The 24,410-nt window shown below is 40.0% G+C and overlaps 1 protein-coding gene across 1 annotated transcript in view; it reads right to left on the bottom strand.

Annotated features, from left to right (window-relative positions):
* Positions 1-24,410, bottom strand: part of LOC149210713 (uncharacterized) — a 294,028-nt gene that overhangs the window by 80,596 nt on the left and 189,022 nt on the right. The window contains 7 exon segments of the mRNA XM_089396762.1: positions 17,393-17,732; positions 17,837-18,095; positions 18,415-18,610; positions 18,757-19,100; positions 19,244-19,318; positions 19,420-19,651; positions 19,902-20,255. Coding sequence (XP_089252888.1) covers positions 17,393-17,732; positions 17,837-18,095; positions 18,415-18,610; positions 18,757-19,100; positions 19,244-19,318; positions 19,420-19,651; positions 19,902-20,255 — 1,800 coding nt within the window.

Genomic DNA, 24,410 nt, shown 5'->3' on the forward strand with positions numbered 1-24,410 from the left:
CATTGAGGACAAAGTGTCCAAAAGAATTTAATTTTTCTCCTAAAGTGACTTTATAATTCTTATAAAGTCAAATCTAATTTAAAAGTGACTTTAAGTGATAAAGTTACTAAAGTCTAACTTTAAAGTGACTTTTATAAAGTCAATGAAAAATTAGAAAGGAAAAGTGACTTTGAAAATAAATGACTAAGTGGGTCTTTATTAAAGTGGGGTGAATTAAAAAATAGAAAGTGAGATTTAAATGTACATTTAATCTCAGCCCTAGATCTCAATCTATTTCAGCCATTGGATTTAGGGATCACCCAAAAGTCACTTAGGGTTGGATTAAGGGAGGAAAAGGAGGAAAAGATCATTCATTTTTTCATGAGCAGATTGAGAGAGAGAGAGCAAGAGAGCAAGGGAGATTTCTGGACAAGAAGGAGGAGGCAGCAGCTTGGCACACATACCAAGGCAAGAGTTAAGCAAATCCATACAGTTGAATGAACAAACAGTGAAAGGCAGATTTTTACACAGAAATCGAGGCAACTGATTTTCTGCACAAAAATTGAGGTTTGTACAGTCTGTCTGTATCGTTCGTACAGCCGTCCGTACAGTCTGTACGGCCGTCCGTACAGTCCGTACAGTAGCCATACAGCATTGTGTTGCTGTTTGGAAATTTCCAGTGGGCTGTGAGGCTCAAAAATCGAGATAAGTTGTAAATTTTCTTGCTGATTTTTGTTGAATATCTCTCACTGTAAAAGGCATTTTCCAGAAATAAAGAAGAGCTCTCAAACTGGTTTTCCCCAAGAGTTGTAGGGGGTTTTTCCAGGGTCACATTGACCAAAAATCACTGTGTCTAAATGTTTTAAATGCCTGTTTGTACCTGCTGATTTTTATTTCTGCATTTTCCAGCATTCTGTAAAATTTCCAGAATTTGTGTTTTCAGCAAAAAAAAAAATTATTTTTTCAGTGGTTGAATGTATGGTTATGGGATAGGGCATTTAACTACATGGGAGAAATAAGGTGAAACTGAAAACCGGGGTGGGAAACAGAAATTTTTACATGGTATCAGAGCTGAGTGTTGAAGGGCAGTTTGGGACAAAAAGGAGGAAAATTACAGCCCGCTGATTTTTCACTCAGAAAATTCCAGCAAGCTGATTTTTCACAAACAGCAGTTTTTATCTTTACTACAGCAGTGCTATATTTTCAGTTTTAGGACAGCAGGATGTCATTGGGATTGAGGGTGGAGGATAGGTTGGATGGGCATACAAACTACAGCATTTGGAAGGAGAGAATGCAGAGTATCTTTGAGGAGGCAGAAGTCTGGGACATCATGGTGCATACCGCACAGAACCCTGTTGTTGTGCCTACTGATGCCACTCAGTTGGCTGAGTATAATAAAAAGGACAACAAGGGTAAGAAACTAATTCTAGACAGAGTCAAAGACCATTGCATTTCTCATGTGAGAGGAAAGAGAAATGCCCATGAGATGTGGACAACATTGTCCAATCTTTACCAGAGTACCAATGAGAACCGGAAAATGGTCCTGAAGGAAAAGTTGAAGACTATTAAGATGGGTAATGATAGTGCAGCTGGATATCTCACAAAGATTACTAATGTGAGAGATGAGTTGGCAGCAGTTGGAGAGGACATTCCACCCACTGAGTTGGTGAAGATTGCAGTGAATGGCCTCCCCCATTCACGGATGAACTTTGCTGATGGGGTTTGTGCATGTGAGACCCTTCCCACATGGGAGAGGTTTTGGGATGATTGCATTCAGACAGAGATCAGGAAAGGTCGACTTGGGGCAGCCAAGCCAGTTGAGCAGGATGAGGATGTAGCATTGTCGGCAGGAGGTAAGAAAGGCAAAGGGAAGAAGCAGGCTTCCACAAGCAATGGTGGGGGCAAAGGCAAAGGTAAAGGTAAACAGGGTGACACACAGAAGGACTATTCCATGGTGAAGTGTTGGAATTGTCAAAAGATGGGACACTATGCAGTTATGTGTCCGGAGGAGAAGAAGAAGAAGGGGAAGAACCAGAACGTGGCAGCTTCACAGAGGTTGAGGTCTTTGCAGTTCATTTTGATCGAGAGTTTGGGCGTATGAGTCCCCTAGTGCAGGAACACCTGCCACACAGGTTCAGAGGGAGCATGCTTTTCCCTCGATTAGCGGAGCATCTTCAGGTATCTGGTATGTGGACAGTGGGGCTTCACGTCACATGAAAGGAGTCTGGGAGTACTTCTCAGAGCTTTCAGAGAGTGGCACTGATATTGAGGTAGTACTCGGTGATGACAGAGTTGTCAGAGCAATCGGGGTGGGGACACTGACATTTCAGAGGGAGTCCAAACCTCCCTTGAAGTTGTCAGACGTTCTTTATGTGCCAGGGATGAGGAAGAACCTCATATCCGTCTCAGCTTTGGAGGACAGAGGATATGAGGTACTGTTCAGGGGAGGACAGGTGTTGATGTATCCCAGGGGCACTCCAACTGATTCAGCTTCATTCAGCTAGAGTGATAGGTGTACGCCATGCAAAGGTGTACAAGTTTGCATTCCAGTCCCTTGTGGCATTGAGCAGTAGTACCGACAGTAGAGCTAGCAGTTCTGAGCTGTGTGAGATTTGGCACCGCAGGATGGGACATATGTATCATGGAGCCTTGAGGACCTTGCGGGAGATCACTACAGGTGTGCCAGATTTCAGCACTGATCACTTTGATACTTGCAGAGGATGTGCGATGGGCAAGTTTGCCAAATCCCCTCTTCCCAGCAGTAACAGCAGAGCGACTGGGATTCTTGATTTGATTCATTCTGATGTGAGCGGTCGGATGTCTCATGTTTCCTTGAGTGGATATTTGTACTATGTTTTGTTCATTGATGATCACTCCAAGAGGACCTAGATTTATTTCTTGAAAACCAAGAGTGAGGTCTTCAAGCGGTTTCAGGAGTTTAGAGCTCTTGTGGAGACAGACAGGTCGGAAGATCAAGTCCCTGAGGTCGGACAATGGGGGAGAGTACACCCTTGGAGAGTTTGTTGATTATTGTGCGGAGGCAGGCATTAGGAGGGAGTTCGCTGTTCCTTACAACCCCCAGCAGAATGGGGTTGTGGAGAGGAAGAACACATCCATCATAGGGGCTGCCAAAGCGTGGTTACATGATCAGGGGTTGTCATTCTTCTTGTGGGCAGAGGCCTGCAACACAGCTGTGTATTTGCAGAACAGGAGTCTGCATCGTGCCTTGGGGCACATGACTCCGAAGGAGGCTTTTTCTGGGAAGAAGCCTGATATTGGTCATCTTCGTATCTTTGGATGCATCACATACTCCTACATACCCAAGGAGAAGAGGACCAAACTAGAGCCCACCGTAGAGAAGGGTATCTTTGTGGGCGACAATGAGACCTCAAAGGCCTTTCGGATTTACATTTTTGCACAGAGGAGAGTTGTTGTCAGATGGGATGTGAAGTTCGAGGAGGACAGGGCCTTTAGGAGATCATAGGAGTTAGAGTATCTGGATCAACCAGACCCTCAGCAGCAGTTGAGTCATCGCAGGGATCAAGTGGGCAGGGATCAAGACGATCTAGAGGTACATCTATGAGGATGTCAGGTCCGTTAGTGAGCAGTAGCTCACCGAGCCAGAGGGGTGGTGTTCCGAGCAGCATGCAGAGCAATTCACAGAGCAGTTCACTAGGGAGTCCACTGATGGACAATTCACACGGTACCTCAGCTTCTACAGGTTCAGGGGCAGGCAGGAGGACAGCAGACAGACAGTCAGGAGTTCAAGCTCCTGATGATGATGGGGAGGAGGAGTTTCATTCTCCTATGGGAGAAGTGCACTCGGGGAAGAGGAAGCCCAAGTGGCTTCAGGACACCTTGAGAGATGCCACATCTGTTGCTGAGCCTAAGAGGCCGGTCAGAGAGAGTAGACCACCTGAGAGGTTTTGTAGCTATATGGCAATGGTTACCAGCATCCTTGACTCTGAGCCTTCTAGCTATGAGGAGGCAGCTAGCCAGCAGGTCTAGAGAGAGGCCATGCAGGAGGAGTATTCTTCTATCATGAAGAATGATGTTTGGGAGGTGGTGTCGAGGCCTGAGGGCAAATCCATGGTTACTTCTAGATGGCTTTACAAGGTAAAACATGCTGCAGATGGCAGCATTGAGTAATTCAAATCGAGGTTTGTGGCTAGAGGATTCTCCCAGGTAGAGGGAGTTGATTATGAGGAGACCTTCGCTCCCGTGGCTCGATATACTTCGATCCGCTCCATTATATCGATAGCAGCAGAGATGGGTTGGAAGATCCACGAGATGGATGTGAAGACTGCATTTCTCAATGGCTTCATACAGGAGGAGGTGTACATCGAGCAGCCACAGGGTTTTGAGGTGCATGGGAAGGGGTCCCATGTGTGCAGACTGAAGAAGGCCCTTTATGGCCTGAAGCAAGCTCCTAGAGCTTGGTACTCCAAGATAGATACATACTTGCAAGGGTTGGGTTTCACAATGAGTGAGGCAGATCTGAACCTTTACTTTATTGTGATAGGTGAGGAGCCTCTCATTCTGGTGTGACTTGGTCATTACAGGTGCAGAGAGACTCATAGAGCACTGCAAGAGAGATCTTGCGGCGGAGTTTGAGATGAAGGACATCGGCTTGATGCATTACTTTTTGGGTTTGGAGGTGTGGCAGGAGGAGGGGCATTTCTTCCTGGGGCAGGGGAAGTATATTGTGGACATCCTTGGCAGATTCCACATGGAGAATTGTAGACCCATGTCGACACCGATGATCACCAACTAGAAGAAGCTTCATGCTTCGGATTCTGAGTTGGTGGATCCCACATTGTACAGGCAGCTGATTGGTTCCTTGATGTATTTGGTCAACACTAGACCAAACATTTGTTTTGCAGTCAACACGATGAGTCAGTTTATGTGTGAGGCTAGGAAGGTTCACTGGGTGGCTGCAAAACACATTTTGCGGTACTTGCAGAGGACAGTGGATTATGGTCTGGACTACAGGCAGGGGGATGGAGTGAGATTGGCAGGTTACATTGATTCTGATTGGGCAGGTTGTGCTTCTGATAGGAAGAGCACTTCAGGGTGCTATTTTGGGTTGGGTTCAGCAGTAGTGTCATGGTTCAGCGGGAAGCAGGGTGCTATTATATGGCAGCCAGTCTAGCTAGTTGTGAGGCCATCTGGCTTCGCAAGATGTTGTTTGGCTTATTTGGTCAGTCGTTGAGACCTTCAGTGATTTACTGTGATAATCAAAGTTGCATTAAACTCACGGAGAATCCAGTATTTCATGACAGGTCAAAGCATATCAGGATCAAATATCATTTCATTAGACTGTGTTCAGAAAGGCGTTGTGAAGCTTGAGTATATTCCCACTGATGAGCAGGTTGCAGATATTCTTGCCAAAGCCTTACCACGGGGCAAGCATGACTACTTCAGAGACAAGATGGGTGTGGTGAGGAACACCTTCCTCTGTAAGAGGGAGTGTTGAAATTTGGTACTGGAGGACAGGTGGTTCCCTAAGGCTTTGATCTTTGGCCTAGGGAAAAGTGTCCAAAAGAATTTAATTTTTCTCCTAAAGTGACTTTATAATTTTTATGAAGTCAAATCTAATTTAAAAGTGACTTTAAGTGATAAAGTTACTAAAGTCTAATTTTAAAGTGACTTTTATAAAGTCAATGAAAAATTAGAAAGAAAAAGTGACTTTGGAAATAAATGACTAAGTGGGTCTTTATTTAAGTGGGGTGAATTAAAAAATAGAAAGTGAGATTTAAATGTGCATTTAATCTCAGCCCTAGATCTCAATCTATTTCAGCCATTGGATTTAGGGATCACCCAAAAGTCACTTAGGGTTGGATTAAGGGAGGAAAACGAGGAAAAGATCATTCATTCTTTCATGAGCAGATTGAGAGAGAGAGAGCAAGAGAGCAAGGGAGATTTCTGGACAGGAAGGAGAAGGAGGCAGCAGCTTGGCACACATACCAAGGCAGTAGTTAAGCAAATCCATACAACTGAATGAACAAATAGTGAAAGGCAGATTTTTACACAGAAATCGAGCCAGCTGATTTTCTGCACAAAAATCAAGGTCTGTACAGTCCGTCCATACAGTCTGTCTGTATCGTCCGTATAGTCGTTAGTACAGTCGTCCGTACAGTCCGTACAGTAGCCGTACAGCATTGTGTTGATGTTTGAAAATTTTCAGTGAGCTGAGGCTCAGAAATCAAGATAAGTTGTAAATTTGCTTGCTAATTTTTGCTGAATATCTCTCACTGTAAAAGGCATTTTCCAAAAATAAAGAAGAGCTCTCAAACTGGTTTTCCCCAAGAGTTGTAGGGGGTTTTTCCAAGGTCACATTGACCAAAAATCACTGTGTCTAAATGTTTTAAATGGTTGTTTGTACCTGCTGATTTTTATTTCTGCATTTTCCAACATTCTATAAAATTTCCAGAATTTGTGTTTTCAGCAAAAAAAAAAAAAAATATATATATATATATATATATATATATATATATCAGTTGTTGAATGTATGGTTATGGGAAAGGGCATTTAACTACATGGGAAAAATAAGGTGAAACTGAAAACCGGGATGGGAAACAGAAATTTTTACAATTAATTAATATGTACTTTGAGCATGATCAAAGATCATGTCCCTTCCCATACAGGTGCCCAAGGGCTTATTTAAGCCAAGGCCCTCCCTGTAAAACAAAAGATCATTCAATTATATATATATATATATATATATATATATATATATATATATTTTTTGAGTTTAAACGCTCTAGACCCGTTGCTTCTTAAGAATGGTTGGTCTTGTGTTTGTTCTTTTAATCTGATAGACCTCTTGAGAAGCGAGAGGTTTCGCAAGATTTGAAAAGTCATGATCAGGATTGTCATTTGTAGTGTTTTCAGAAGTGGTCCCATAAGTGTTGTAAGATGGGAAAGGGAATGGTTCAAGATCTTCAACATGCTCGGGCAACTTAGATTCCCTATAGAGAACAAAAAGGTGTTCCATCAAGCTTAGGAATGGTGGCATATGATAAAAACATTTGTAGTTGTCCACCAATTGGAGTAAACCATTTCCTTGACAAAAGCATCCACCAAGCATTAGGCACATCAATGAAAACAATATCCATTATTACCAGTGTTGTTAAAATCGCGATTTTTTCACCTTGCCGCAAAAATCGCGCGTTTTATTGCAAAAAATCGGCGGATTTTTTTTATAGCACGATTTTTTGAAAAAATCACGATTTTTTCGAAAAAAAAATCGCGATTTTTTCCATAAAAATCGCCGGGGCGCGGGGCAGCGGGTTATAATAGCCAAAATGCGATTTTTTTTATGTCATTTTTGACTTGGGCGCGCGTTGGAGGAGGAGAAGTGTTGGGAGAGAGGAGCTGAAGGGTTTGGAAGCAAATCCAAGTGCTTGTTGGAGAATTTCAAGAGGAGATCACAAATTGCTCCATAAAAACGGTATGTAGATTTTTTTTTTTTTGTTTTCCTTGTTTAAAAACTTTGTTTTTCATTGTTTTTGGTTGGCAAATTTCATATGGGCAGTGGGCACCATTTTCCTTTTGTTTTTAAAGAATTTATTGTATTTTTTCATTGATTTGGGATGGGTAACTTGGTATGAGTATGGGAACCAATTTATTTTATTTTTCATTTTTTTTAAACATTGTTTATGTTTTTTCATTGTTTTTTGGCATTGCCATTTGGTTGGGTAACTAAGAACTTGGGTTTGGAACTTTGGATTTTGGAAATTTGTATTTTGTAATTTTGTAAATGCTAAATTGTAATTTGTATTATGTAATCCTAAATTCCTATTTCCTAATCCTTATTTTTCCATAGGTTTGCAAATTCAAAATTCAAAAACAAACATGCCAAGGAAATTGGATCCTTTCTGGGAATATGGTGAACCTAAAGCTCTGAATGATAGACAAACCTTGAATTGCAAGTTGTGTGGAAAGGAGATAAGCGGGGGGGTGTACAGGTTGAAGTACCACCTTGCACAAATCCCTGGACGTGATGTGGGGCCCTGTATAAATACAAATCCTGAACTTATCCAAAGAGCCATGAGAGCATTGGGAGAATTAGAGCACACTAGAGAGGCCAAAGAAGAACTCAAAAGGCAACTAAGAAGGTCAGCTAAAGGAAGTGGACCAAGTGGCACTGGTTCTACTGCAGCGTCAGTCAATCCGGTAGCTGCATCATCATTTTTTGTTCCTCAAACCACACCTGGTTCACAACCAACTATCGGTTCAATGCTAAAAAGAACTGAAAAAGAACAAGCTGATAGGTTGATGGCAAAATTTCTCCTCTGGAGTGATATTCCTTTCAGCATTGTAAGGAATAATCCATTTTTCCAACCTGTTGTTGATGCTATTGCCAGTGTTGGCCCGGGGTACAAAATCCCTTTTTATCATGATTTCAGAGGCCGGATTCTTCAAGAGGAAAAGCGTGATTGCACCCAAAGATTGGAGGATTTTAGGGCATCATGGGCACAAACAGGATGCACTGTTATGTCAAATGGTTGGACTGACCAAAAGGGGAGAACCCTTATAAACTTCTTGGTTAGTTGTCCCAAGGGGACTATGTTTATCAAATCTATTGATGCAACTCATCAAATCAAAGATGCAAGAACTTTATGTGATTTGCTGGATGTGTTTATTTTGGAGGTGGGTGCAGAAAATGTTGTCCAAGTCATAACGGCCAATGCTGCAAATTATGTTGCTGCTGGTAGAATGCTTATGGACAGGCATCCTACTTTATTTTGGACACCTTGTGCTGCCCATTGTATTGATTTGATGTTAGAGGACATAGGGAAAATTCCCTTTGTCAAAGATATTGTTGACTCATCAAAAAGCATCACAAAATTTATATATAATCATACATCTGTGCTTAGCTTGATGAGAAGATTCACCAACAACAAAGAGTTGGTGCGCCCCGCCATTACACGGTTTGCGACGAGTTTCATATCTCTTCAATCCCTTTTGAATTCTATGTGGGATTTGAAGAGAATGTTTCTTTCAGAGGAGTGGCGTGCTTCGTCAATGAGCCGCAAACCAGAAGGAGAGGTGGTATGCAGACTAGATTCATACCAGGAAGACTTCTGGGCGGGAGTGCAGGAGGTGTGCGCCGTTACTGAACCTTTGGTAAAGGTTCTTCGGTTGGTTGATGGTGAGAAGCCCGCAATGGGCTATTTGTATGAAGCCATGGATAGGGCCAAAAAAGCCATTCGGTCCTACTATGATGATAAGGGAGATGATGGGTTTCAGAAACAACTCCTTCTATGGGCAGTGATTGATGAGCGATGGAACAACACACTCCATCGTCCCATTCATGCTGCTGGGCTTTTCCTGAACCCTGCATTTTCTTATGCATGTGGGTTTGATTTTGATGCTGAGGTCGTGGAAGGATTATTAACCTGTGTCCAGAAGATGGTGAGATCTCCAGAACAACGTATAGAGATCTCTAGACAAATTGAGACATATAAGATGTCAGGTGGCACATTTGGCTTTGAGATGGCTGTCACTGATAGGACGATTAAAATGCCAGGTATTTTTTAGTTTGTACTTTGTAACTTTGTTTCAAATTTCATTGTCTCTTCAAATTCCATTTTTTTCTTATGTTTATTTAAAATTTTATTTGTAATTTTGTTGTAGACGCATGGTGGAAGATGTATGGTGGCAGAGTACCCCTTTTGCAAAAGCTTGCCGTATGCATCCTCAGCCAAACATGCAGCTCCTCTGGATGTGAGCGCAATTGGAGTGTATTTGAAAAAATACACAACAAGAAGCGCAATAAGTTAACATTTAAAATATTGCAAATTTCCAAATAAATTTTTGAATTCATTAAAGTTTTAAACAATATTTTTTTATAATATTAATTATTAATTATTATTTCATGAACTTTGTACAGGTTGGAGTCCCATAGACTTAATGACATGGTTTATGTCTACTACAATCTTCGATTGTGGGTGAGGCAACTAGAGAGGACACTTGATACGGAAGCCATCTCATTGGATGGGATTGACACCACTGCTGAATGGAGGGTTGAGACCGAGAGGCCTCTCATGGATCCCACTGATGATTGGTTAGTGCAGGATGAGGGGGAGGAGGAGGGGGAGGAGGAGGAGCAGGAGCAGGAGCAGGAGGAGGAGCAGGTGGAGGAGGAGGAGCAGGAGGAGGAGGTGACACCGCCTACCCGGGCTACCACTACCACCAGTAGAGGACGTGGTCTCCGTCTACCTCAGCCTCCTGTAGTTGCTACTACTAGTTCTTCAGCTTCTAGAGCACGTCAAACTCCATTGCCATTTCCACCACCACAAGCACCAGCTTCTACATCTAGAGGGTAAGAGAAAGTTGTGCCATTTTCTCGCAAGAGGGGCAGAGGAAATCAATAGGATTAGACTTTCATTTTATTGTATATGACATGATGAGATACATTATCATATTTTTTGTTGATATTTTGAGGCTGAGTTGGGACTCAGGACTTACTATTCAGGACATGATTCAATGTTATGTGTGATTTTAGCGCTAGGAATGATATTAAACATCTTATATATTAGTTTTTTTATCATATTTATGTGTCAATGTATTTATTTTATGTTATAGATGGTTTAGATATTAAAAAAATTGAAAAAAATGAAAAAAAATGAATATTTTTGTGCCAAACGCTTTTTTCCCGCTTTTTTCCGCTTTTTTCCCGCTTTTGCCGATTTTTTCCGCTTTATTCCCGGCGCCGATTTAATCCCGATCGCGCTTTTAACAACATTGATTATTACATAAATGTCCTTGTTAGCTACCACAGATACCTTCACATCTTTAATAAGACCATAGACAAAATAGATTTAGAATCAAATCCACGTGTATTCTTATATGGCCTAATAATTCCCATCTCCAATTGATGCATTACTTTCAATGGCATAACATGCCAAAACCCCAAAATCAAGCATAAAACTATGCAATATAAAATTGTTACTTACTCGAAATACCAAGAAAGGATCAAGACCCCCATTCTTATCAATGTGCAAATTTAATACCATGACAAGTGGGTAATCGAGTTCATCATCAAGAACTAGAGCTTTCTTGATTTGCCTCCTTTGGGGAGGAAGTTTAGCCATATCTTTAAAAGAAATTGGCACAGCCACCTTACCCAAGATACTGTCCATGTCAACATTCAACTCAATCTCATTACTCTTAGGTTTTGGCCTCGATTTGTTTGCACTTTCCCTTGGGAAGTATCCTTCGATTGAGATTCAATTTCAACACTAGAGCTTGTTTGGGTTAATCTTTATTCTTCCTAGAATATTGCAAGCTTGTGAATCTCCCAGGATTCTCAACAGCTAGCATAGGTTCAGCTTGCTCAACATTGATTTGTGTTTTTCTAAGCTCTAGGGGGGCATAAGCATTCACAAGTAAGATGTTGAGTGCATTGGTCGCATTTACCATATTCAAGTGTTCTGAGTCTTGTTGATTTTGGGTAGCATCAGATGTGCTCTAGCTCCAAAATTTTGTGGAGGGGCTAGAAGACATGAGATCTCCAAGACCCAGAAATCGTTTGGAGAAGTTCCACCCGAATGAGGAGTTATTAAATTAATTAATATTTTTAATGGGTTCCTAAGTCTAAACTTAGGAAAATAAAAATATTAATGGGGATTAATAAAGATAAGAGTAAGAAGCTTCTAAGAGACGAGGATCAAGTCTGTTTTAATCTTAGTCGTTGATTAGAGACAATCTCGGTTGTTGATTCATCAATGGGAAAAGAGTAAGAGAAGACTTGAGGATCATTTGGAGATACACCGGCAGATACTTAGTGCCCCAAGGAAAATCGATTTGCAAGGAGAATGAGATCGATTTGAAAGGGAGAGTTTCAGGGTGGAGAAAGAGGAGGGCATCAACAGCAGACAGTGACCAAGGAGGAGGTGGTGACGCAGGGCTATCGAGAGACAGCGCAAAGGGAAGACACAGTCCTCACGTAGGCTGATGCAGAGGGCATCAGAGTGACACTGAAGTGACGCAAAGGTGGGAGAATGGTCTCCAAAGTGTCAGAAAGTTTCCAGGAGAGGAATGAACCTTGTCTCAGGTGTTTTCCCTCAATAGTGTCTCAGTTTCTCTGTAAAATCATTCCTTGTAAAGTGATTGTTGTTGAAGATTAATAAAACCCTCATCTACTGTGCTGGCTTTACCACATTGGGTTTTTCCGAGGACAATTGTCCAAAAACAACTATGATGATGTGATTGGTCCTTGTGGTTGTATATCACTGTTATTTTCTCTATGTAATTATGTGATAACTGCAATAGAATTTATTTTAATATTTACTAAAGGGATTTCGAAAATAACTTATTGTGAGAAATAAGTAGGTGAAATAAATCAGTTGTTGCAGTAGAATTTCGTATTTGGAAATTTTCACATGGTATCAGAGCGAAGATCGGGCAACAAGAGAGAAGAATCTGCTATGAGTCAGGAGCATGATGCTGAGGCATCAACTCAGCGGGACTCACGCAGATCTCCAGAGAAAGAAGAAAGCATGAAGAACATGGATCATGATTATTCTCTGTTAGTTTCGAGGCTGGAAGAAGAAGTCGCTTGCCTAGCAAGTTCTGCCTACTCTCAAGTTTGGCATATAAATAGTGGAGCTTCCTGGCATATGACATACGAGAATGTTTTTCGAATTATCAGGAAGAAAGGATGAATTTTCAGATCACCATGGGAAATAAGGCAAAATGTACCCCCATAGGGAGAGGTACTGTAGTCTTTCAAACAGAAGCAAGATATCGGCGTTGAGCAACAAATGTGTTGCATGTGCCAGTATTGGGGATGAATTTACTCTTCATATCTCAACTTCAAAACAAGGGCTATGATGTTTGATTTATTAAGGGGAAAGTATATGTGAAACACCCGAGTTGGAAAAATAAGGCCGAGATTGGAATCCGAAGTAACAGGTTGTATAGATTACAACTAGAATCTCCAATGGCACTGATAGGCAGCAGCGGGGATAAATATTTGAATGAACTATGGCACAAGAGGATGGGACACTTACACCATGGGGCTCTGAGGATTCTCAAGAAAACAGTATCAAAAGTTTCGGAATTAAATACTGAACAACATGATGTATGCAGAGGATGTGCTCTAGGTAAGTATGCCAAAGCAGCTTTTACCATAAGTAACAATAGCTCTCAGAGTGTTCTGGGATTGATACACTCAGATATCTGCGGACCTATGTCCACAAAAGCTCTTAGTGGTGCCGAATACTTTGTCACCTTCATCGATGACCATTCCAGGAAAACTTGGTTCTACTTTTTGAAAACCAAGGATGAGGTATTTGGTCGATTCAAAGAGTTCAAGGCTCTTGTAGAGAATCTGACAGGAAAGAAGATAAAAGTGTTGCACTCAGACAATGGTGGAGAATACATTGACAAGGACTTCACCAATTTTTGCGCTAGGGAAAGCATCAGAAGAGAGTGGACAGCTCCCTACAATCCGGAACAGAATGGAATAGCAAAAAGGAAAAACAAGACTATTGTGGAGGCAACTAGGGCGATGTTGTATGATCAAGATATGCCCAAATTCCTGTGGGCAGAAGCATGAAGCATGGCAGTGTATGTCCAAAACAGCACTCCACCCAGGGCATTGGGCAAGATCACTCCGGAACGTGTCTTCACCGGGAAGACACCTAAAGTCAATCACTTTAGGATATTTGGGAGTTTGGTGTATTGTCGTATACCCAAAGAAAAGAGAAATAAATTAGATCAAACTGTTGAGCAAGGATATCTTGTGGGATATAGCGAGAATGCTAAGGCATACAGAGTCTATCTTCCAGGGAGTAGGAAGGTAGTAGTTCGACAGAATGTACAGTTCATGGAGGGCGAAGCTTTCAAGAAATCCTGAGAAATGTCTTCCGAGGAGCAGTCAAAAGACGATCTGTTGGTCCACCCACTTCGACGAGCAGAAACTAGTACCAGCAATTCTCCTAAAGGCAAAGCTTCATAACGGAAGGAAGAGGAAGTGTTGATAGATGTACCCAATACCATTGGAAGAACGAGTCGGGAACTACGAAAAATTCTACGAGATGCAGAGGACTTCATTGGTGCACCCAAGAATGATAAAAGGGAGCAAAGACAAACAGACAGATACCAGGCCTTAGTAGCACAGGTTGGGGAACCCTCTAGTTTTCAGGAGGCCATTCAGCATCAAGTATGGGTAGATGCTATGGTGGAGGAATACAGTTCTATAATGGTCAATGATGTCTGGGAAGTGGTACCTAGGCCTCAGAGCAGGTCAGTGGTAGGTTCGAGATGAATTTACAAAGTCAAATATGCTACAGACGGCAATGTGGAGAAATACAAAGCCAGGTTTGTGGCTAAAGGGTATGCTCAAAAGGAAGGGATAGACTACAAAGAAACCTTCGCCCCAGTAGCCAGGTATACTTCTATTAGAACTGTGATATCCCTTGCAGCACAGAGGGGGTGGGAGATTCACCAAATGGATGTCAAGACGGTGTTCTTGAACGGGGTGATAGAAGAAGAAGTATACATTGAACAGTGAGAGGGTTTTGAGACACTTGAGAAGGAATCTCATGTATGCAAGTTGAATAAAGCCTTGTATGGGCTTATACAAGCACCTAGAGCATGGTACGGTCGAATTGATGGCTACTTGCAGAAGATGGGATTCGTCAAGAGTGACGCAGACCCTAATCTCTACTATCTTGTCGTAGAGAATGAACCATTAATCCAGGTGTTATATGTAGATAATATTTTCCCAACAGGATCATCCAGGCTCATCAAAGATTGCAAGGAGAACCTAGCCACAGAATTCGACATGAAGGATTTGGGAAAGATGCATTATTTCCTAGGGTTGGAAGTTTGGCAGTAGAAGGGTGAGATCTTCCTTGGACAAGGGAGATATGCTACAGAGATCTTCAAAAGATTCAGGATGCAAGACTATAGACCTATGGCTACTCCAATGATCACCAACTGGAAGAAGATTAATGAATCAGAAGATAAAGACGTCGATCCCACCTCGTACAGGGGGCTTATAGGGTCCCTGATGTATCTCGTCAATACCAGGCCAGACATTTGTTACGTTATCAACACCCTCAATCAGTGCATGGTGGACACCAAGAGGGAATCAAAGTGATGCAGAAGTGGGAGAAGGGTCTCCAGGGTGTTAGAAAGTTTCCAGGAGAGGGATGAACCTTGTCTCAAGTGTTTTCTCTTAGTAGTGTCTCAGTTTCTCTGTAAAATCATTCATTGTAAAGCAATTGTTGTTGAAGGTTAATAAAACCCTCATCTGCCGCATTAGTTTTTCCACATTGTGTTTTTGAGGGGACAATTGTCCAAAAATAACTGTGATGATGTGATTGGTTCTTGTGCTTGTATATCACTGTTATTTTCTTTATGTAATTATGTGAGAACTGCAGTAGAATTGATTTTAATATTTACTAAAGGGATTTCGTAAATAACTTATTGTGAGAAATAAGTAGGTGAAATAAATCAGTTGCTGCAATAGAATTTCGTATTTGTAAATTTTCACAAGTCGTCCTCTTCTTCATAAGGATCATCCTCCTTAGGATCTTCAAAAAGTGGATGCCAGGGTGATTCTCCTTGTCCTACCAAGTTGGTTAGGGCAAGGGTGTTTGGGACATTTTGATGTCTGGTATGATATGGAGCTCAAGAGTGCAGAGATGCATATGGGGTACGTGTGGTAGTACCCCCAAATTTTAGGGAAATTCAGAAGAGTTGAGTGGACATCAAGTGCCTTGCATAGGGGTCATGTCCCTCAATTCATTTCATGCAAGTTCATCATTTTGCAATGTATATACCAGCCTAGATCCATCTTACCTTTGAATCTACCAAGCACCAAGAGGGAACAAAACTCTTTTCACTCTAAAAGAAGTTTGTACCTCGAGATTTGATCCCTCTCGGCGAACGGTAGATCCAAAGTTAAGTTGGATCTTGGCTGGTCTTTTGAATTTTCCCCTTTAAATAGTCTTACCCCTGTTAAATAAGCTATATTCCACATGAATACCATGGGCCAATACAATGGGTGAATACCATGGGGTCAATATGTTATTTTTATTTTAATGTATGATTACTTTTATTTTTGCTTTTATTATTTTTGTCTATGTAGTAGGAAAAGACAGAACATTACAACATCTCTTCCATACTGGGCTGAAGCGCTTCTCTCGGCACAATTAAACAGTAACAATAAAAAAGTACTAAATTCATAAATGATATAACATAATTCAGATTAGGATTTAGTAATGAAATACATTGATTCATAAACCATAGATGAAACAGAAATAAAAAAATGTCCATATATTGATTTGACTTCATCATTCTAGAATCTAATTAGTGCAAAGAAAATAGTAAATACTGAAGTCTGAAATAGTAAATTAAAATTACTCAACTCAAAAAGAGCAAAGAGTAACAAGTCAAACATTCGGTCAAAGAAAATAGTAAATACTGAAGTCTGAAATAGTAAATTAAAATTACTCAACTCAAAAACAGTAAAGAGTAACAAGTCAAACATTCGGTCTATGGTCATCAGTATCCAGATTCAAGACTCAAAATTTAAAACTGAAAATTAACAATGAACAATAAGCATTGAAGATAAAATGAGCATCAAGGAGAGAGAGTGAGATATGAAGATTTTATATATTCTTTTTTTATTATTATTATTTCATTTTTAACCCTTTATAGGCAATGATTTGGGGTGGATGCCCAAAAGCAACTGTTTTCTGAGGGGAACACGCAGAAGCAGCCATTTCTTGGGGGATGCCCAGAATCATCCCTTTTCTGTGTGGATGCCCAAAACTCGCCCTGTTGAGGAAACACATCCCGCACACTAAGGAAATGTTTCTCCCTGCATTTCCCCACATTTTCCCAAACAGGGGACAAGGCGAAATGTTCCCCCAGGCATTCCCCCTGTGCCCACTGCCAGGAGCATGAAAAATGTGGGGGGCGCATCCCCATGGCACACTGAAGTACTTTAGTTTAGTAAATATGTTAATGGAAAGATGTTGCATAACCTCTTTCCCTCTTCATATGTGTAAATGTGAGAGGAGCTATTCTATTTTAAATAAACAAATATTTTAAGATTCTCTTTTCCAACTGTACAGTTCCCTCTCTCTTATCTTTAGTTTACTTTTCTGATAACAGGACAGTGTAAATTCCAGCTTTGAATGCAAGAACTTTACCGAGGGCAACTGTGTCCAAGTTGTGAACTGTACAGTGTAAAGTGTTGGCCATCATCACTAAACAATGATATTGCTGTTATATATGCTTTGATGTAATTTCCTTCAGATAAATTAAAATTTCAATCACTACTTAATTGTACAAATTTTTAATTAATCAATCAAGTAATTTCAAACAAGATACAATTGTGGGTAACTTATAAAACCCAATCTCAATTATCAAAGAAAGACATTACCTTTTGATATCACAAAACCATCATATTCAAGGTTAACACCATGGCCTGGTAATGCAAGGAGCAATGATTGACTTGTCTCAAGCTGCTCCATGAAAGCAGACCAGACAAGGTCTCCATGCCCCTCTAACAAAGCTGCAAGGCATTCCATTGCTGAATCCCACAAAAGTCCAAACCGATTATGAAGAATACCAATCAAGCCATGCAATAAGAGTGTCTTGTATGAGTCTGGGATCTTTCCCGAACAGAGGTCCATCTGGATCTTAGAGATAATGACAGTTATTTGTCTGCTAGTACCAAGGGACAAAGAGGATGCTTCAATAGAAAACAGCTGCTGTATAACCTGTGGTTCCAAATAAAATGATAAGTCTGAAACTTACTCTCTTCAGCATTACCTGTTACCCTAAAATCATAAATAAATAAATAAATGAAACAGGTTAACTATACCTTGCTGTAAGAATTGGAAAGATCATCACAGGATATCCCCCCTTCAACTTTCCTTTTCTTTTCTGGTCGTTCCATACTCTTGGCTTCAGGGATTGGAAAAGGCTCATAGTGGCTCAGAATTCTCAAGGTTGAAAGCCTTAGCTTTTTGTCTGACATTCCCAAGTTATGGGAAAATAACATCAGAGCATCCAGAGCTTGATCAATCTTAAGTTCTGTATGGTATTCTTTATCACCGTTATTGAGTACTTCTGTTGACTCCCTGAATTCAAAAATAAGTCAATAAATGTTATAGTAGTTATAAGAAAAATTCAAAACCTTGATTCCTCAGATTCAACCAGGAAAGGAATCACTAAATGGGAAATTGACAGAGAAGCTATTTAAATAAAGATGAATGACAACATTATGCTCAAGGACTTCTGTCGACTTGCTGAATTCAAAAATAAGTTAATAAATGTTACAGTAATTATAAGAAAACTTGAAAACCTTGATTCCTCAGATTCAACCAGGAAAGGAATCACTAAATGAGAAATTGACAGAGAAGCTATCTAAATAAAGATAAATGATAACATTATGCTCACCCAAATATCATGTCCAAAAAGTCAGATACTGCACATAACACATGAGATGATAGCTTAAAATGTCTTGCAAATCTTAGGTAGTCATTGAGATGCTGTGACAGCTTAGGAATGCACGCCTTTAGTAGCTTAGAGTGAGATGTCAATGCAGCTCCAATCATGCATTCCCACATTTTCCTGGAATGATCTTTAATTTTGTCTACAAGCCAAAAAGAGCCACGCATACTACCCACCAGTTAGAATATTCATTTACAAATAAATCTTCCAAAGACCACGCAACTCCAAGAACAAAAAGACAGAATAATCATGAAAATTACAAAATAAGACAGAAAAGTATAGTATTACCCGTTTCTGTTATCAAAGCCTCACTTATAGCCAGTAAATAATCCCACACAATTGATGATTTTTCTTCGGAAGAAAAAATGTATGGATAACACTTCAATGCTCCCCAGACCAAAGCTGGTTGTGATGCTAAGTTATTTACCGGGGATAGATTTCCTTCATGAAACTTTCCACTCTTTATTTTTATTGTTGCATTCTCAATTATTTGCAAAACAAATGAACAAATATTTGATGTGTTTCCTCCCATGTTATGAAGGAACAGGGGATTTCTTTCTAGCTTCTCAAAATAGCTTATCAATAAAGAAAGGACATCCCCAGGAGACTCTTCAATGAAATTGTCCAAGGCACTGGAAAAAAGCAGATTGACAAAATATTCTTTCAATAACCTTATCCTCAAGAAACGTCAAAATAAGATACGGTCATTAGTAGAAAATTTGCTGCCAAGGACTTTCAGAAGAAGATCTACTAGAACTGGAATAAAATAAAGTACCTTACAATATAAGGACTGAAAGGATATATTACACACACGTCCTGATCAATTAAGCCTCTGATGAGGGTAAATAAGCTGCAAATATAATATCATGATTTGAACTTCAGAACAATGCAATTGAGATAAGAATATGCAGAAGCCGGTCTAGAACAAAATTACAAGATAATTATGCATACCTATCATTTTTTCTCTGAAACAATAGAGCCCACTGTGAAGCAACATTGGATATAGCCAGTGGACCAATACTTGCACCACCAACCCGTGCATGATTATGCACAAGACCAAGTAAGAGCCGATGTGTTTCAGACACAAGCAATGGTATTGAATCCTCCCAAGGAATCCTTGTCCACAAGGGGCTCATCAATAACTTGACTAGTTGCTCCGCGAGTATAAACAATGGTTTATAATCTTGATCATGTTCAAATTTTCAATTTCAAATATTATGTATCAGAAGTAGAAACAATCACTTGAAGGCAGTACAAAAAATAATGACTCCATTTTCTAGTCAATAGAAAAAGAATTTGCAAAATCAATAGTAAGGATCAGAAGTGGATCCAACTGATACAAATCATATTTTGCAGAAGAGCAAGCAAATAAAGTACGTTTGAAAAATATTATGAGTGTCACAGCAAAAGGGTAGGCAGCGTTGTAATCTTACCACTAACTTTGGTTCCATTTTGAAATTCAAGTATAACATTAAGTAATGACAAGAGACGGCCAAGCTGCACAAAGTCTTCTCTCCTTTGGCTTTCTCCAATAACTGTTACTGCAAGTTTAGTAGGCATATCATTCTCATTTTTCATACATGTATCTAATGGGGGTTTAATTGTCATCGAGTGATGCATGATAGGCTCAGTTGTTGCATCAGCTACACCTTCCAAATTCATGTCAGGAAGCAAGCAAGATATTTCTTCAAGCAAACAATCCCAAAGCAATCCCAATTCTTCACGTTTAAGTTCCTTGCATAGTCGTTGAACAGTCCGCATTACCACCTCAACAATTGCATCATCTCCTGCAACATGCATATAAAGATGTTGAAGCTCCATCAAAAAACATCAGTATGACTCAATCTCATGAAAATACATTCACAACAGAATGTGCATTTAAATATGTGGGGGTTCTCCCAAGTATGATTGTTAGAGATCTGCTCCTTTACAGAAGCGCGACCCTCTCACGCATTTCCATTGTTAGTGAAGTCTAAAACATATCTTTAATTTAAGCAATACAGAACAGATCACATTCAGAATTTCTGAGTTTACAACATATTTCTTTGCAGCCAGCAGGCAGTTTACAGTACTATGTTAACAGCAGGTTAACCAGGTGTTTAAATGTAACTAGTGTCGGTCTTCATAATTGTATATGTGTCATGAATTCATGTAATAATTGTTGTATTTGTCAAAAGAAAAAGAAAATGAAATTATTTGTAAAAGGAAAATTATTTATTATAAAATGGCTTTCTTGGCCATTTATTGTGTGCTCTAGGGCCTTGTACAAAGTCAAATAGCCAAAGACATGATGTAATAGCCCTTGTGTTGCTCAAAAATCAAAGAAAGAAAAATATTATTGTAAAATGATGAGTTTAGAAGCCCTCCAAAAGGTAAGTCGGCCTAAAAGAGGCCTAATCCGCCCTCAAGAAGCATATATAAAGGAGAGCCTGTCCTCATTTGAATGACACACTCAGAAGCAAAATTTCTGAGCGAAGCGAGCAAGAAAGGGAGTTCTGACCCAAGTGAGGAAGAAGGAGCAAAATTTTTAGGACGGCAACGAAGGAGAAAAAGGAAGAGAATCTCTGCTTCTATCAGCGCACACGTGTGACTTTACTGGAGGAAACTAGGGTTTCCTCAGATCTGTTTTGCAAAAATTCTGTTAGAGGGTTTGGCTGGCTTATCTCTTGGTGGTTGGTCTTGGGTTAAAGTCTGGGAAGTCTTCATTGAATTGATTCACAAGAAAGAGTTTATGGGTTTTCCCCTTGCGGGGTTTTGCCCTAGCTTGGAGCCTATTTCTGGTGTCTTCTTGCTTGCATTGTGACCTTCTTATTGGCATTTGTCTTGATGACGAATAGAACAAATTAATAATGTTGACACCTAATCCTCTGCGGTTGGGTGAATTTGGAATGTGAACAGTCATCAAAAGATGAACTGAGCAGTCACATTCTTTGTATATAACAATCGCTACCTAATGAAATAAATCGAATCATCTTTTCTACCTAATGGAGTTACTGCCTGGCCTGACATGGTATCAGAGCCAGCTTCTTTTTAGCTCTTGTTCTTTGTAACTCCTTCCTGCATAGTCTGCTCATATTCTGCCACCTCCAGCGATGAGATGGATATTGGAATTGAGGGTAACTAGCATGACTTCTAAAATTCTAGAACGACAGCTTTTCTTTGAAAATACAAAACCTGGTGCCCTCGTTTAAGTCGTGATTCATGAGGGTAGAAGAATAATCTAGAATAACATGTACATTTGACCATTGTATTTAAAGACAAAGAAGATGGCGCCGTGTGTGGGAATGTGAAAAGATTGATGCGTTGTTTTGATGTGTTGTTGATGCTTTGAAGCATGACATAGTATGTTGTTGTTGATGCGTTGTTTTGATGTGTTGCTGATGCGTTGAAGCATGACATAGTATGCTGCTGTTGATGCGTGGTTTTTATGTGCTGCTTTGAGACAGCTGATACGCGTGGTTATGTTATTGTCTTTTTGATACCTCTGCGTTAGATATGACTTGAAAGGCAACCATATGTATTTTTAACGTTGTCCCATATGTTTTAAGTTGTCCCATATGTTTTAAGGCTGTTCCATATTTTTTAACGCTGCCATATGTTCTAACGCTGTCAAGCACTTTGGAAGGAAGTCTTGCTGCGTGGCCTAAGCAACAACTCTAGAATATAGATGTTTTTTTTTAAAACATTCTCAGATTACATGAGATGTCTGCCATCAGAGCTTGAAATTGTAATGTCGTTGTTGCTCCAACTTTGTGGAGCTCGCGGTTGATGTCGTTGCTGCTCCAACTTTGTAGAGATCGCGGTAAATAATTGATTATTGACTATATATCAGCAGAAGTTTTTTTTTACAGAATGCATTCAATCATCTCTATGGTAGGAATAGTTCTCACTGGCAAGGAGAACTATCCTGAATGGTCCCGGATGATAAAACACACCCTCGTCTTCAATGAGTTGTGGAAAGGAGTATGTGTTGGAGAAGGAGACAAAGACGCGGTACAGCCTACCTCAGACAAAGAGCTCGTCATTTGGGAAAACAAAACAGCAAAGCTTATGCATTAATTGCAGCATCTGTAAATGAAGAGGTGAGTCGCCATATTTCGTCATATTCAACTGCCTTTGAAGCCTTACAAAAGCTGAAAGAACTCTATGACTCACATTCTGCACTTGAAATTGTTCAACGCATGATTAAACTCTTCACTCTTGAATTGAAAAATAATGATCCTCTTGCTCTTGCATCTGAAGTAAAGTCTATAATGCATGATATCAATTCCACTAAGGTTGAGCTGGATATCCCTCTTATTGCTTTTCTCAAGGCACTCTATCCTACCTACTCCAATTATCTCAAGTCTTTACAAGCAAATGGAAATCTTAAAGATATAACCTTTGACTCTCTTGTGAAAAAGTTTGCTGAAAGAGAGAAAGCCTTTGGAAAGAAGACAGCCCCTGAATCTTCTGAAGAGACTGTGTGCCTTGCCCATAAAGAAAAGCATCCTGCTCAAGATTCTACAAGAGGAAGAGGTGGACGAAGAGGAAGAGGAAGATATTTCAGAGGCAGGGGGGGCAGACATTCTCAAGGAGAAAAGGCAGACCTACACTGCATTCGCTGCAAAAGAAATGGATCACATGATGCCTCTACATGCAAGCTACCATGGGACAAAATTGAGCAGAAAAGAAACCAACAAAAAAGTAAACTGATGATACAGATAAAGGTAAAGCACCTGAATCCGCTCACTATATTGAGGCACAATGTAACATTGGAGTAAATGAAGATTTGTTTAATGCTTCACTTGCTTCTTCGAAAAATGATTGGTTGCTTGATTCAGGAGCAACCTGTCACATGACTCATAGAAAAGAATTTTTTTGAAGATTTCACTGACAATGTTGATGGAGCAATATACTTTGCAGATCAGTCAAAAATCAAGCCATCAGGGCTTGGCACAATCAGGCTTAAACTGCCTGGTCTTCCAGACTTTCTTCTGGATCATGTTCTATATCTCCCACAGCTCAAGAGAAACTCGTTGTCCTTGGTCCACATCCGCCAGCAAGGTCACTCCATTCATATGTTTGATGGCAAGCTTGAGGTAAGAAAAGCATCTGACCACTCGCTTGTCATGAGGGGAATAGAAGAAGAAAGGCTTCTCAAACTGCAAGGAACCTCTGCTCATGCACAACATTTCTCATATATTTCTCATCATGAAGAAGGTACACTTCCATCAAGTTTATTATGGCATGCTAGATTTGGACATTTAAACTATGACAGTCTCCGCTTATTGAAGAAAAATGGTGTTGCTGGTTTGCCTACAATTCCTAGGAAACATAAGCAATGTGATGCTTGCATTCTGAGAAAACATAGCAAACAGTGTTTTCATGATTCAGATTTCAGAGCACATAGGAAGCTTGAACTCATTCATTCAGATTTATGTGGTCCAATCCATGTTCCTTCTGCAAATGGAAATAAATATATCATGACATTTATTGATGATTACACCAGAATGTGTTGGGTTTATTTATTGAAGAACAAATCTGATGCATTTCAAACATTCAAGAATTTTCATAGATGGATTGAAAATGATGCACAATCTCATATTGGGTCTATTCGCAGTGATAATGGAAAAGAATATACATCAAATGAATTTGAAAACTATCTTCGCCAACATGGGATCAAACATCAAACAACTGTGCCTTATAATCCCCAACAGAATGGTGTAGCTGAAAGAATGAATAGAACAATCTTGAATATGGTACGATCCATGCTTTTCTTCAAAAATGTAAAGATAATGTTTTGGGTTGATGTTGTTCTATGTGTTGGATATATAAAGAATAGATGTCCATCTAATGCTATAAGAAACAAGACTCCTTATGAATTGTGGTATGGACATGTTCCTTCGGTAAAACATCTCAGGATCTTTGGTTCCACCTGTTATGCTTTGATACCAAAGATA

The sequence above is a fragment of the Pinus tabuliformis genome, chromosome 1_2, assembly GCF_031772625.1.
Source record: "Pinus tabuliformis cultivar Carrire ecotype Pingquan chromosome 1_2, CPIR1, whole genome shotgun sequence".
Lineage (NCBI taxonomy): Eukaryota > Viridiplantae > Streptophyta > Pinopsida > Pinales > Pinaceae > Pinus > Pinus tabuliformis.